General features: G+C 32.2%; 1 protein-coding gene across 1 annotated transcript in view; it reads right to left on the bottom strand.

Annotated features, from left to right (window-relative positions):
* Positions 1-157: 157 nt before the first annotated feature.
* Positions 158-16,598, bottom strand: part of AkhR (Adipokinetic hormone receptor) — an 82,735-nt gene continuing 66,294 nt past the window's right edge. The window contains exons 2-8 of the mRNA XM_068764659.1: positions 12,363-12,746; positions 10,915-11,063; positions 9,555-9,698; positions 5,500-5,663; positions 2,788-2,911; positions 1,688-1,826; positions 158-1,134 (exon numbers count right to left, since the gene is read on the bottom strand). Coding sequence (XP_068620760.1) covers positions 925-1,134; positions 1,688-1,826; positions 2,788-2,911; positions 5,500-5,663; positions 9,555-9,698; positions 10,915-11,063; positions 12,363-12,623 — 1,191 coding nt within the window. The 5' untranslated portion in view covers positions 12,624-12,746 and the 3' untranslated portion in view covers positions 158-924. The remainder of the gene's footprint in view (positions 1,135-1,687; positions 1,827-2,787; positions 2,912-5,499; positions 5,664-9,554; positions 9,699-10,914; positions 11,064-12,362; positions 12,747-16,598) is intronic.

Below are 16,598 nucleotides of genomic sequence, written 5' to 3'. Positions count from 1 at the left end.
GAAATATTATTTTTTCTTCTGTATGGCCATAATTGAATGTTAATTATTTTAATAAAGAATTATTATATTGCGAAGTTTTTGTTTGTATATCCTAATGTAGTAAAAACAACAGATTATATTTCAAATATTTATTTAAGAAATTTATCTTTTATTTCTTATCAACTAGTTACATGTGGTAGAAAATTGTTTTTTTTTTATATATTTACACACCTGATTCACCTCACAGCCAAGATTTCATGTCTAAACACACGGTTAAATATATAATAAATAGAAAATGTGCGAAAATTATTTTTTAAGAGAAATACAAACATGAATTGAAATAAAATTGAATTTACATTTATCTACAGAGTCATGATTTGTTCAGTCTCATTATAAATATTGTTTATAAATCATAACTTACATTCTAAGCTTTGGAATGTAGCAAGAAAAGATAAAAACGAATGAGTATCTAATTAATTACAATAATTACTCGTAACATAAAGTACAACTCGTAAAATTATAATAAAGGAATGTTTTTACTAATCAATCTATAATTTTACAATCTATTCCTTGGCTCGCGTTCTCAACCATCGATGTCATATTAGTCCTAAACTAAATCGATAAAGATGTCCAACAACAATTTTTTTACATTAAAGTATTACAATAAATATACTGTATCATTTTACGGATATTTTTTACATAAAAAACAATGTATTCTTTGATTGGGCTCTATATATTTGAAACATATAATCTGAAGTTTCTTTAATTTTTTTAAAGCTTTTTCATATTCTATACAAGTTTCATTTATTCAGTTTTTCCATTATACATTATTTATATATTAACAGTAAATATTGCACATATGGTGCTATCGTAAATGTTGTTTTAACTTTTAAGGTTTAGCATGCTAAAATGCTAATAGCCTCCATCATCTCCCTGCAATCCGTTTTAAACGTTTCCATTGCCGACGAGGTTATTATTATGGTTTAGTTGCTTGTTGGTCCCGTTTTTCGAGCTGAAGGAAGAATCTCTTCGGCCGTTCCTTTCGCTGTGAATTGAACTCCGTGCACGAACGAGAGTAGCAGCGGAAATTTCCATAGAATCGCCGAAGGGAAATCGTGATCCTCTGCGCATGTTGCCGTTGCGACATCTTGCGTTCTAGAAATTTCAATAATTAAAAAAGGGTTCTGCGAGAGTACCATAAAGATTCATCAAAAACATTGGGGCGATAGGTTATAGGTGTGAAAGGGATGAAAATATAGCTAACATTTATTTAAATTAATTAAAAAAATTAATTTTTAAGCTTTTACACCTATGTTGTACGTGTGTTTAAAGTCTTCAAGTCACTTTTAAATATTAAATATATATTTTCTATTGTATTTTAGGAATGCGACGGGTCAATTACTTCCGGCAGTACATTGTCGGCAGGGACTTATACCCAAAGTTATTATCCAAATTTTTAAGTTTTTTTTATTACGTTATCATTACATTATTATTTCTGTAACAGAAATGAAGTATAGAGCAGAATATTACAGAAATATTTATTTACTTTATTAATTTCAATTAGTAGTTTTTTCTGGTTTTGTTTGTAAAAGTACAATACAATTTACAAAAAAAAAATACAATTTGAAATACATTTTTATAAATCTAAAAGTAGGCTTTAAAGAAATTGAAAGGAATATATTTGAACTTTAAAATAATATCTACGTACTGGTCCTCTATACCAACGGCTTCTGTTGAATACACCATAGACGATGGGATTTGCGCAGGAGTTCGTGCACGAGAAAAGCCACATGGCTTTTTGGAACGCCGGGTCCAAACTTCTGACCAGCTCTTTGTCTATCCAGTACCTGAAAATAAATTCAGTTTAACAATGTGCTTCGAATGTTTTATTATAGGAACGTAGGCAACAACGCTTTATAGTGTATTTATGCTATAAAACATTCCTATGGTTTATTTTAAATTAATATTCAAGGTATCTTCGTTCAATTGGGCATTTACATGCACTTTTGAATCGTCAAATATTTTAGCATATTATATTTTAACATATATAACTAGTAAGTTACTCAAAAACTCAACAGTTGCTATTTTAAATGAAATTTATCAATTTTTGTTTTGTACACTATCAACCATATAAATGAGTCAAATAATCTAGCTCAACACATTTCGATCAACTAAAAACTTTTGAATGTAATAATAAAATAAAGTTAACAATATGCCTTTAATTTAAGATTTAAAACTGATAAGCGGAAGGTCTGAATTATCTTGCGGAACTTCATTATACATGCATACACCCAGATCCATGAGGATTTTTTTTTGAAGACGAAATTTAGGGCTAACGTGCTTATTTTTATTTCTCGTATTTATTATATTTATCTTGACAGAGTTTTGTTAAAATATCCTCCATTTCAATGTCTAATTCGACAAAGTCGCTAGAAGGGGATCGATATATGCATAAAATAATATATTCATAAAGTTCAATGCAGGATAGACCGATAATTCGTTCGACAGAGCGCCGCTATGTCTATTCGAGACTAAAACTACATCGTTACGAGTTAAGATAAGAGAGCCACTGCTAATAGCTATCTCTCTATAGAACGAACTTGATAATCTATAATTTTCTATATTTATGCTATGGTTTCTATTCAATATTATTTTAATTTTTTTAACTTAAAGGTACACTTCCGATTTCTCCACTTAAGCTCTCTCAGCTTTTTAAAAGGCGTTGAAATATTTAGTTTTACCCCAGAATAACCAAAATGTAAATATAGATTTCTTAGCATATAAATATATTTTTTTTAAATCACATACCACAGACAATAGCAGTAGTAAGGCGTCCAACACGTGAAAAATACAAGCACTATAGTAACGGTCATCTTTAATGTTCTGGCGCGAGCTCTTCCAAGTATACCAACGCCGCTTCGACGCATCTTATCTGAAAGAAGATAATAATATGCATTTTAATTTTGGCGCTAATATGATAGATATATATATATGGCGTGGGCCCCGTGTTAGGAAACAATAGTTAACATGGTATTTTACGGCCCTATGGCCTTTTGGATAGGACTTGGTATCCTAACAATAACAACGCGTGTTATAACAATACAAAACTGTTGACTATACGGGATAATTGATTTATGAAACATCGCCGGTATATTACATAGATCTTTGCACTGGCAGTCCAGCGGTGGAGAACTGAAGTTTGCGATTGTAGGTCGCAGGTATACAATATTATATAATTCACACTTTTTGCATTATATTATACGATTTTTACTGCCCACAAACCAGTTTCCAAAGGATTGGATTCCAGCGTTCTCTTTGTTCATTCTTCCTTTCTCGTCTAGAGCGTCTTGCTTTGAAATAAACTTCACCTCATCATTAGAGTAAGCAAACTGGTATATGTTTAAAAAGAAAATTCGAGATTTGTTAGCGGAAGAATTATCATAACTATCTAATAATATCTAATGTCTAATAATGTATTACGTATATATGTGTATATCAGTATATTCAACATATATATTTCAACATTATGTCCCCATATTTAAGTATATGTTTCTAAGTAATTCTTTAATATTTATTTATAATTATTAAAGCTATTTATACATTGTAAGTATTCATGCATTTAGTGTGCTGCTAATTATCTCTGCACCACCTCAGGTTGAATTTTGTAAAGGCATTAAGTCTGCCTTTACTTAATTTGGAAAAAAGAGAAGTAAAGAGAATAAATAAACGAATTTCGTTTCAACTATTTACTATATATAAGCTATTTGTTGTGCAAATTGTCGTGGTTAGTTCGAGTGGCGGCTTTATTTGAACTGAGCTAACATCTCGAGTGATCATATAATACTTGGACAATAAGGGAGGTTCAAAAACGTCAAGCTATTTTAGAAATTTTCGATTATAATAAGCCGTTGCATAATGTAATATATTATTTTTATTTATTTATCCACAATTGAAAAACAAAACAAAAAAAAATCAAAAAGAAACCCTATTTAAAAATTACGAAAGTACAGCAAATTTTTTTACGATATCCGCAATGGAGTTCCGAAACAGACAAAAGATAAATAATAAATAGATAAATGATTAAAAAAAACTTATTGTAAATGCCAAAAGAAAAGGAAAAACTTCATAAAATTGTTACAAAGTACGTGAACGGAGTACTATCTCGAACTTACTAGAACCTGTAGTACTGCCCATGAAGACAGTATCACTATACTTGTTCTTCGAGTTATAATATTAAGAAAGATCTACGATCGATGATACAAAGTGACTATTTGGCAAGTTATTTGGACAGTGATTTCTTAAGCAATTTGGAAGCGTAGTTTGGACTAAGCGAAAGTATACTTTGTGTTATAGGGTGACCATCTGATTTGCGAATAAAAGACTTCTTGTGAACTAGTGGTGTTTCATTTCGAGTCAGAACTCACAGTACGTAACAATATTATATAACGTGATTATTTCGTGGAGGAGTCGAATAAGAGTATATTAAAGTCATTAAAAGTTTTAATAATGACACGGTTTCGTAAGAAATCTATTGTTAATGTAGTAAAGACAAGTTTCGTTTTTTTATTACCATAAACTAGTAAGTAATAAAATTAAAAACCAACTAATAGTAATAAGATATATAGATATAGGTAGCCAGCGTTTTGTATATATTTAGCAGTGGTTGCTAAGCGGTAGAGGACCTAAACTTGCGATCGTAGATCCCGGGTTTGATTCCCCAGATACAGTCTTATACACAATTTATACTTTGTGTGTTAATTAAATAGGATTGCCATTGCTCATAAAAGAGTTTCAACAAGATGAGCGGCAGCGTCTCTGTGTAACATTATACTACACTGTGATCACCAACACGCTTGTGAAACTTGGCGATTATGGGATATGCTCTTATAGACACATTTCACCTATACCTTGCAGTGGACGACTATGGGTTAAAACGACGTAGATACAAAAATCGTATCATTGACACCATTTATGATTTAAGTACGACTTTACCAATTTTTATGATTTTTATGTTTTTTATTTTGTCTTCATACGGAATAGGATAACAAGTATTAAATAATTACAATATGATATTCATTAATGAAATTATTTAATTTAAGATTTATTTAATTAAATATTATTAAATAGCAACTTAAAACATAATTAATTTAATAATTTTACTTGATGATTGACTGTAAGGCCGAACTAAGTTCACAGGGTCAGTTGGTATAAAGATAAGTATATATATATATATGCTTGTATGTGTGTGTATATATATATATATATAATCTAGATTTAAATATTTTTTTCGTAATGGACGGCATTTTTGACATTTACAGATTCGGAGGATTTGAGGAGACAGTTCGGTTTTATATTTTGATTCTGCAGAGCTTTAATTCGCGTGTAATAAGATTAGTAGATTTCCTTGGATGCTAATCCACATACCTGATTTAGATAATTATGAAAATTATCCCTGACGCTGTTAATCTGCAATATATTCAATGACAAAAATATACCAATACAAAAGTGGTGTACGCTTACCATTGTCGGTGTTGGCTCTCTTAATGATCTCGGCAAGCGCGGCGGAGGAGCAATAGAGAGTGGACATCAGCGGCGCCACGTACATCAACATCATGTTAACAAGAAAGTATGCGAACTCATGACGTTCTGTCGGTAAGGAGCCGTACGACACGCATTGGTAGTATCTGAAAAAAAATCAAAATTGTACTACGAATCAATGGACTACAAATCGTTGATCGAGTTGTAACTCTGCGTTTATTTATCAATTTATTAAGAAAATCACACCAGATATTGCAATTAAAAATTGTAAATCTCCTGCAATTGTAAAATCCTGATACATGGGTGAATGATGTATGTTGAATATATGATGAATGATGGCAAACATGAAGGACGAAAGAGGGAATAATGAGAGAAATTGTGAAGGATGAAAGAAAGAGGGTGAAAATAGGAAGGTACATATCCCTGTCCCGAAAATAAGATGAGAAAAAAGCATTTAAAAAAGTGATATGCGTGTGTAAGTAGACCCTCTCTTTCTCTCTCTTTTTTCAGTCGATAGATGCAAGGACGTGCATAGGCCTCCCCCGAAGATATCGATGAGGGGATATACAATAATAGCCACGATTTACAGGCGGACGCTGTTGTTCATTCTCTAGAAACTTGTGAGCAATTGAAATCCTGTATAATTAATGCACAAAGTCTGAATTATATTAAGATTGCATCCCAGGGATTGAACCTGCGACCAACGATTGCAGGTTTCAGCCCGTCTCTGGGCTAGCATATGTATATAAGAAATGTATTAATAAAATTCATTTATTTATTAAGAATTTTTTTAAAATGTGTAAACATAAAAATAATAATTTAACAAGGTTAATAACCGAGAGAAGAGATCTTTGCAAAAGGCACGTCAGAGTTAGAGATTTATATATTTTGTGCATGTATATTAAAAAAAATATTTTAAATGTTTTCGAAATAAAAGCTTTTATATTGACTAGGGTGCAGAATTGTAATAAATTTTTTTTTATAGTGATCTCTGTTTAAACATGAATATTTATGTAAATATTTAATATTAATCACGGCTTGGGGTATCTTAATACAAATTATACAAGATGTCCACGTCCATAATAACTTTTCTCTTACAGGAGGCAACGTGAGCACGTGTTAAGATTACTAATCTCAACCCGTATATCCTTTATACTTATATTCTATCTATACTTTTGTATTCAGGCTTAAATTAATGGAAAGAAAGTTACAGTTATTTATTTTTGATATAACATTTACACGAAACGAAATGATTATTGTTTTATTATTCTACAAGAGTTAATTAGGATGAATAGTATTTAGCAGTGAAAGTTTTTTTATTTAATTTTAACGAACCATCGTTTAAGCTTAGAATATATTATAATTCCTTGATGTTTATTGCAATCGAAGTCCATGAATATAATTAAAATTAAAGAAAATTGGTCTTGAGCCCTTTCATGTTTACACGCAGTACTACACAAAGGTGCACGTAGCTTTTTCGAGTTTTCTTCTTACTAATATTTTCAAGCTACATCGTCTTTGATAGTAGATACTGATTAAAACGAAGTTTATACTTGTGATAAGCACCACTGTGCAAAACACTTGAATTTTTCAGGTTTTTAAAATCAAAACAAATATTAAAGTGTACATGTGAAACATACAGATTGGTTATAGTCATATGTAAAGGCTTTAAAGGCGTGAATGTATAACTCACTTGCTGCTAATAAATGTATGGTACAACGTATCAAAAATCAATGGTTTTAGAGATAATAAAAAAACGTGATAACACAGTTAAAGAACGCTTTTTCAAAATTCAGATTACAGATTACATATTAAAATTATTTATTGTTTACTATTTGTCCCTTTAGAATTTATTGGTCAGTCGTATTTCAATAGAAGAAATAAGTTCATGTAATAAAAAGTTTTTTTTTTTTCAAATTGATCACTTTGTTCAGGGATTTATATAACTTTGAAACTTTTTGAGCTGACAAATAAGTAATATATTAAAAATTTTAAGGCCTTTACTCGTACAGCTGATCATCCTATAAATGAATACTAAAAAATATCAGGTAATTTATGTGGTTATGAAAAAGAGAGATCATCCCCTAGAGGGATCCCAAGTAAAGAAGTAAAAATATTATTAAACCGTATCTTGATTGGTCTGGGGCTACAATTTGACCGAAGCACATTCTTTTTACGAATCGAAATATGTCGAATATAATACTTGATTGAATTTAACGTCGTGTTTTATATCAAATGTTAATTAAAAGTTTATTTGAATTTGTTTAACATTATGTTTATATTTTTGTACTTCAGTTTTGAATGTTATTACAAATTACATTTATAATTTGGCTATGAAGATCCCAATTATTTTAAAGCCGTAAAAGAAAAGACGGTTGACGTTAAAAGAAACGAACGTCACTGAATGAGACGAACTTACTTATCTCATGATAAATGAAATGGGTTTCTAGTGAAAGAAAAAAGGTCGTCTTCGTTAGTTGTTCTTTAATTTATAATTATAAATAAGAATTACAATTTCTAAAGGAAGAATAAAAAAACGTTAGAAAAAGCGTAAACCCACGTTTATGATGTTCTAATAAAGTAAACATTAGATAAAAAAATAAGTTAAATGCGGGGCAATGGGCTCACGATATGTACTGACAACATAATCAAGGTCGCTGGATTCACGCAGTGTAAGACTGGTCATTGTGACAATCTTTGCAGTGGCGACCTGAATTCTTTAAGTTATACAAAAAAATTGTAACACAAATAATAAAAAGAAATAAGATACTAAAAATGTAAACAAAATAAAAATAATTGTATATTATTGTAACATTTACATAAATTAAATTCTGTGAATTCTGAAATGAGGTGATTGATGGATGAAAGGCATCGAAAAAGAGGGAAAATGGAATGAAAGGGTAATGAATGATTTTACGACGCATGAAAGAAGAGCGCGAAAATTAAATAATATATGTTAAAAATGTATTAAAAGAAAAATATAAGTCCTTGTCCCAAATTAGTTAGGAGTACGAGAAGCCTCTAATAGCGGGGGCATAAAAAAATGTGGGCGTCTGATATAAATAAAGAAGAAAAGGCTGTTCGCACTGACAACTAACTAAGCCTTGGTGCTGGGTCCTTTACATTATTAGAGTAGTACACTTATGTTTGTGTTTAATGATATATGGCGTTACAATATCTCGCAAACTTGTATTATATAGGATAAAAATAAAAATAAAAAATTAACCATGAAATTCTAACTGTAATTCGACAATGCTCTACCATTCTCAACAAGTTCTGAAATTTGGAAACGAAGTTATTATTGCCAAGTCTGACGTTTAACTACGTAAATTGAATCATTAATTGAATGACCGGAGCCTTCAATAGCTAGGTTACAAATTACCGGAGCTCACACCCACTGTCTGCTGTGGGTGACCAATTGAATTAGAAAGATATTTATGTAATTAACATTCTGATGCTGTTGTCTAGCCATGCCATGCTGTTGTCTGCCTAATTAATTGGAGTGACTGTTATTTATTTGAAGACATGATATTTTTTAATTGTAACTGTCGAAAATAAATAAATAATTATGCATAGCGTGGTTGGTTATAGGTGTATAAGCATTTGCTACCAATTAATGTATGGTAAACCATGTACAATAATCAATGGATTCACAAATAATAAATAACATAATGATATTATAATAACAAAAATCGTTTTCAAAATTTAGATTACCATATATTAAAATTAATTATCATGCATCTGTCATTGTAGGACTTTGTACTGACAGATGTGACTGGCCTGACGCATTCCGAAAGAAAAAAAAATAATGTGACTTATTTCAGAGAGATCACTCTTTACAGATAATTGGAAACTCGAAATAGGTGTGAAAGCTTTATACGTTTTTGTTGGCTATAGATTCACCCCTATAAAATGTTCACACCACTAACCAATCACACTGTATATGAATGTATTAATATATCGCGTTGAACGGTGGCATTTAACACTTCAGTAAGCAATTTGTGTGATTTTCAGTTTGCTAAAAAAATAATACAAACCCTTTGACATCTGGATGTTCGTCCAAGTGAAATATGAAACTCTGCGGCAAGCTAGCGAGTCCGGCGCAAACCCACGCCACCAGTAACGCCTTCCTCACCCTCGCCTCCCAAGTCACGTTCAATGGTTTCAGGATCGCGTAGTATCTAGAAAAAACATATTTTACATAGCTAACCCGAAAACTTCGTGCTGTAAAAATTATAGATCTCTAGCAATCAAACAGAAAAAAAAGCAAACGTGTTTCAGAGTGATCTTTTTATTTATTACATGTAGTGTTTACTATGGTTTAGGAATTCATCATCGTAATGACAGTCGATATAGCCCGCTACAAGTCATAGGACTCCACCCAAGGAACGCCACAATGATCACTATTGTGCTGCACGTATCGACAAACCAACGACTTCTGGCGACTTTGACTATTTCGTTGGTCCGCGTAGTGGAAGGTCCGGCGACTTCTGGCGACTTTGACTATTTCGTTGGTCCGCATAGCGGAAGGCCTACCCAGGTCACGTCCATCAGCTCGTGGTCGCCACTCGAGAACCCATTCACGCTTCAGACGAGCAATTCTTCGAGCTACATCGTTTTCATTGTTTTTAAGATTGACACACAATTTTTTTCGTGTAATTTAGACATTTAATTAGATGGATTTGTGTATATTCCAAGCGATAAACTAAATAAAAATAACATAAAAAAACTATTAATTTAATGTCTTATCAATAAATAACGGATACCTTAAAAAATTATTTTCTTTTTCATACGCTGCAAGAATCATAGTATGCCTTTGACATTTAACGTCGATTAAAAAAAAGACCAGTAAAATCTCCAATGTTTGTATTTGTATATAAAAGTGTAGAAGCATTGATATTTTTCATGTTTTTTTTATTTTTTAAACTTTTTTTCCACACGGATGCGTGGAAAAATAGGTGGATTGGTTTTGTCTCCTTCTGCGATTATCAACACATTAGGCAATCAATCTTTAATTATATTTTTATTTAATTCAGAAACCAATAGCGTTTTCATTTGATAACTTACATGTAATAAACACTTAAACAAATGAATAAGACAGAAACACACTAACAAGAGCAGTAAATAATAATAAATAATAAAAAACAAAACAAATATGGCAGTAGTAACTGTGGAAAAACTCTAGTGATTCTGGAAAGTTCTAAAAGTTCAAGAAAAACAGACGACCTATTTATGGTCGGCGGAAGATGGACGCATGCTATTTTCCCTTTGATAATCTATGTGTATAATATATGTCCAGCAGTCGTCGTCTCACGGTTAAAATGATTATCTTCGTCAATTGACCTAAACCGCTATTTTAAAACAAATATTTAATTAAAATAATACGTTGAAAGTTACCTGTCTATTGCGATACATATGAGTACAAAACTAGATAGGTAGAGGCCGAATGTTCTAGCGAACATCATTAGCCGGCACATGAAGTCGCCTGCCAGCCACTGCACCGTGCCCGCCCACGCGATCTCCAACGGCATCATTAAAAACGTCACCTGCCAACCAAACGACTTATATATAAGATAAATATTATTCATATACAGAAAATCATAATATGACTTAATTCAAGTAGGAAATTTGAGTTCTTTAATATTAGAGGGACGGAAAGTAATGTCTTTAATATTTAACGGAATCAGGCGTTACCTTGCGGAAGTTTATCCTAAGTAAGAAAAGGACCATTATTTAGCCACTTCCGCACATGCAGTGGTAGTTGTGCAACAAAATGCACCGCCCGTCAGCTTTGTTTGCCGCATACGCATTTATCAGCGGGCTGCATGTGCGGAAGTGGCTAAATATTGGTCCTTTTCTTACTTAGAAAGTAATGTCGTTTCTACGCATGTCGATATTTGATTGTCTTTTGGTAGCTCATTACATACTTGGAAGACGTTGCAAATATACAACGTGGCATGGCATAATGGCAGAAGGTTGTTGATAACGAAGGTTAAAAAGGTAGTCGTGTGAATGAACGATTTCCCGCTTTTTATTAATTATTAATAATCTAATAAGAACGTATAGGCTATCAAATAATAAATAGATAATTTATTTTATAGAAAATATTTGTATAATGTGCTATTTATATACTAGTTAGAAAAATTGTCAAAGAAACTGCCATAAAAATGTAATGCATGATAAAAATGTGATACAGACATCCAAAAGGATTCTAATATTTTATTTCTTATTGTTCACTTAAATATTTTCTGTAGTCTAAGTTTCTGAACGCAAAAAGAACAGGTTTTAAAAAAATTTAAGGCATAAAAATTCTGTTCACATTTTAAGGTTTTTATACAGAAGATTTATGTCTCTTGTATAAAATAAATTCGTCGAAGCAGATACTATTTGTGTTTAAAAAATAATGTATTTATTTTTCATTCTCTTATAATCTGAAAGTTTTTGAACAAAAACTACAAAAAATCTTTAAAGACTAAAATTGCTATTTTGATTTTAGTTTCTTACATAGAATACCCCATGTAATATAATTCTAAAAATGATATATATAATATAATATAAAAAAATGTTAATAAATGTCTCATTTATGAAGATTTTTTTTAAATAATTATAATTTTTTTTAATCAATGAATTTTAGACGCAAAATTCTGTTTTCTATTCAACCATGAAATATATAAAATATTAGGTTTTAGATCCTCTTATTAAATTCGCACTGCGTAAAGTAGTACAAAGTACGTAAGAGTACGTAAAGGAGTAAGAGAATACAGTTGTAAAATAAAATTAAGATCAGTATTAACTCTATCAAACTTATTTACATCGAGTTTCCAAATAATACGAAAACGTCTTACCATAAGATCTGCTATGGCCAAATGCATTAGCAAAAGGTCCAGTCTGCTCGTTCGAACTGCTCTCCTCCTCTTCAACAATAAAGACAACACAGTCAAATTGCCAGTCGCTGAGATTATCATCAGAACTGTATACACTGTTATTGACACCATGTGGCCATGGTTGAAACGCATTTCCAATGGCAACTCATTGCTAGTGTTCAAATGCGTCCAATTCTTCTGCGACGCCCCTCCGGGCCCCGAGACCTTCTCGTCTATATCCATTGTAGAGTATACAAACTTGTCTAATGATTTATAGTTTCATTAGTAAATATTTTATTCGTGTTAATCACAATTGGTATCATTATTCTGGTAATATTCAACAGCAGATCATTTTTCTAGGGATACCTGAAACAATAAAAGTATTGTTTGATATGGTGAAACAATTGTATCTTACATTTATCTACAAGATGATGAGCTGGTCATCTTCATGTGAGCAGGTAGACGCCCACAGCAAGCCATAGACCTCTTCCAAGATGGCCACGAGGCCCGGTCTTACGCTGCAATTTCGTCTCTTGACTACGTTGTCGTGTGTAATGAATAGCTAATTAAAATATTACTATAAAATTATATTATATATTATATATATTACTTATATACTATAAAAACTAAAGCTTTTACACATATCTCCAATAAAGTTGTAGAAAGCGATCACTTTAAAATATTTTGCATTAATACTTTTTATATCGGAATGTGACTGGCCAGTAACTTTTAGTAATACTAAGTCCGCAGAGACAGATAGTAAAAGATAATTAATTTTAAAATGCAGTAATCAAAGTTTCGTAAACGCTTTTTATTTTATATCGTTACGTTATTTATTATTTATGTAACAATTTATTCATATGATATGCCATGCGGTAATTGACAGCATGCGAGCAATACACGATGGGCACTGATAGCTCAGCGGTAGAGAACTGAGACTTGCGATCTGGGGTCGGGGGTGCAATTCCCGGGATACAATCTTATGTAGTTCACTCTTTGTGCATTAATTATTTAGGATTGCTTCTGCTCACAAACATGTTTACAGAAGGTGGGCAGCAGCGTCCTCTGCGTATCATAATTACAACGATCGCTCGATGGCGATGCGATCGCCAAACCGCCAGCCAAGCGTGGCGATTACGTTGTATCCCCTATACATTTCTTTAGGTGAAGGCTATGTCTTGCAGATAGAGTCTATAGGCTGAAACAAGGTTCATGTATTTAAAACTTTTACCTATATAACCATTTACTCCATATATAAATAAAAATAATTTGCCAAATATGGTGTTAAATGCAAAATTCGTGATTAGTATAATTCGACAATTTTTTAAAATATTTTCGTGAAAACTCGGGAAAAGGTCTTATAGAGGGGGAGATAGAAAAGCTACTATAAAAGTAGACAATGCTTTTCCTTTCTCATATAAAATGGTTTAAATTAAATTACACGTGTCAAACCAAAGTGAAAAATCAAAGTGTGTCATAAATCATTATTATGAAAATATTAAATAATAACATTATTAAGTATTAAATAGCGTTGTGTACGAAACAGGAAATTTATTTTGTAATGTTGTTTAGACAAGATAATGTATAAAGTGATCGTTCTGAAATAGGTTTTCTTTTTTTAGCCCTGTTTGCCTATGACAGGATTTTCTTTTAATATAACGTCTATTGAGGCGGTTGGTTTAGGATGGAAATTAAAACTCGCAAGGAAGCCTCGTTGAGGGCAAGTCCAGAAGACTGGTAGATAACATTTAAAATTTTTGGTCCTAGGATATGTCGTTATTTTACTATACAAAGGTATGTTCATCGAAAATCAAACCAATATAGTAAATAATACCGGCATTTGATTTATATTTATTATAGCTTGTGGGAAATACCTCACGTTATATAATAAAGTGTGATGTGAATATAATCGGTTTTAACTGAGAGATGAACTTTAGCATTTCATTGAATCACCGTGCCTGGTCGAGACCAGCGTGCCAGCGTTATAGAGCTCTTTCTCTACGGGTCGGGTACGTTATAAGGAGCTGACGACTCGTGTAGTTTAGGGAGGGCTCCTTGCATAGGCGTCCACGTTTATCAGCCAGAGTCCTCTCCCTATAGACCCAGATTTTAAAAGATCCTACCAATTTTGGTTAGGAAATTTCCGAAATGAACTGGTATTTGCTCTTGGTTCTAGAACTTTTAGAAGGTTGGATATTACACCGAGGTAGGCCACAACAGCATGCGAATTCATGTGTGTAACATATACCACAGACAAATTTATTTCAGTTAAATTCAGTTTAAAATAGTTTGATAGTTCAATAATAAAATGCGTGTATTTCGTAATTTACGCGTTTAAATGGTCTTTATAAACTACAAATAAAATTTTCACATTTTTTATTAAATCCACATATGATATCCGATAGCTGATCATGTGAATATATATTAAATTTATGATTGGCAGCACAAAGGAATAGACGTGGATATCATATTGCAATTATTCTCATGTTAAACTAAATAAAACAAATGGAATTTGAAAATTCAATTATCGAATGAGAAAATTGAATTCAATAATAAAACTTCATTTAAAGTACTCAGCATCGGCGTATCGGAGCTGTCAATTGGAGTCAGTACCAGAAAGGTGAAAAGTTTTAAGTCAATTTCTTTGTGAGCGGGATTTATAAAAGTCGCGGTAATGTTTGGTAATTTCTTGTCGGCTTGTTGTCATAATTAGTGATGCGACTTTGAATTCAAAATGAATTTATTGTACATAAAAATTTTTTTTCTTATATCTATATCATTAAAATTTTAAATATGAGTTTTTAGCATATGTCGGCGGTTGGGATCCGTCCCGGATCCAAAGTTAGGTTTATATATCTCGTACGGATAATCTCTCTGGGCGTGGTTAAATCTTAACTTGAAATAAAACTTTAGATATGACACTGATAATGCAAATTAACGCGGATTAAATTTCGGTAGGACGTAAGCGATCCGCCATCACCGACCGTTCCGCGCCACGTTGAATATCGGACTGCTCCCTCAACGTCGCTGCACGGTGGTTTTACGTTTCGCTCGAGTAGGAACTTCCGGTCACTTCCGCTCTCGTCCACTTCCGGAAGGAACATTCCATTCTCTTTTACTAGATGGCGCCACCCACCCGCCGTCACGCATTTATTATTGTTATTTAGAAACGGAATAAATAGCTTAAGATTGACCCCGGGGACACTTAAATAGATAAATTATTGAGCAGTGGCAATAAAATAGAACAACTTATTGTTGTTTTATAACAACAAAAATAAGAAACAATATAATGGCTCATATAAAACTTGGCTGTTTAAACTTTTATCAGTATTAAGTTTCAGACATCCGCTTCCAAAGCTTAGAATACATTCAGACGTAAGAAGTGGTTAAAATTTTATTGAAATCTTTAATGGTGGCGAGGGTTTTGTCTAGTAGATTTTTGTATGACTGTTGTCGGTAGTGTCTCCATATTATCGAGTGACAACTCCCCGTGTTTTCGTTAATGTTGTTCATTGCTCAGAAATATTTAACGGCATTGTCGTTTCAGCCCATAGACGATCATTGCAAGGCTTAGACTCCTTAAACGATATCTATGGGGTAATATACGGCTATCGCTTCACTCGGCAGACGGGTTAGCAATCGCAGTGTGGTATTATGGTACATAGAGGGCTAATTATTGCACAAAGTGTGAATTATATAAAAATCTATCCCGTGAAACTCCGAACCCATGGATCGCATGTCTCTGTCCCCTACCACCACTGGTGCTACAACTGTTCGACTTTCGACATCAGAAATGAAGGAAACAATTAATAGACAGACTCTGTTAAGACAAGAGTAATTAAAAACTAGTATTTAAAACGTAGTAATTAAAACTAGATTCATCGCTGCGGGATCTGACAGATGGATTTTTTTTCTAAAATATTGAGTAACGATTCCGCTAATAAATTACCAGAATGGCCATTTGAAAGCGGATAAATTTAAATATATATATAACACAGTTGCTTTACATTTACAGAATACATCATTATATTCAGAATTCGGATTGTTCACGAAAAAAAATGTTAGTTTGTTAAGACGTAGAGTAGTAGAGGTATTACGCAACAGTGAAACAAATGGCTTACATAGCATAGCACAATTTAGATCTTTATATGGAGTTTCATTTAGGACGCGGTAGGTTATCTCAACTTTATTAACTCAATGCGAAGGCCTTGCTGTAGA

This window comes from Battus philenor, unplaced genomic scaffold (genome assembly GCF_028537555.1).
Source record: "Battus philenor isolate CCGP_79_NKW_IND1 unplaced genomic scaffold, ilBatPhil1.0.hap1 SCAF_19, whole genome shotgun sequence".
Lineage (NCBI taxonomy): Eukaryota > Metazoa > Arthropoda > Insecta > Lepidoptera > Papilionidae > Battus > Battus philenor.
Note: the sequence above shows the minus strand (reverse complement) of the source record. Positions and strands in the feature narration are given on the sequence as shown.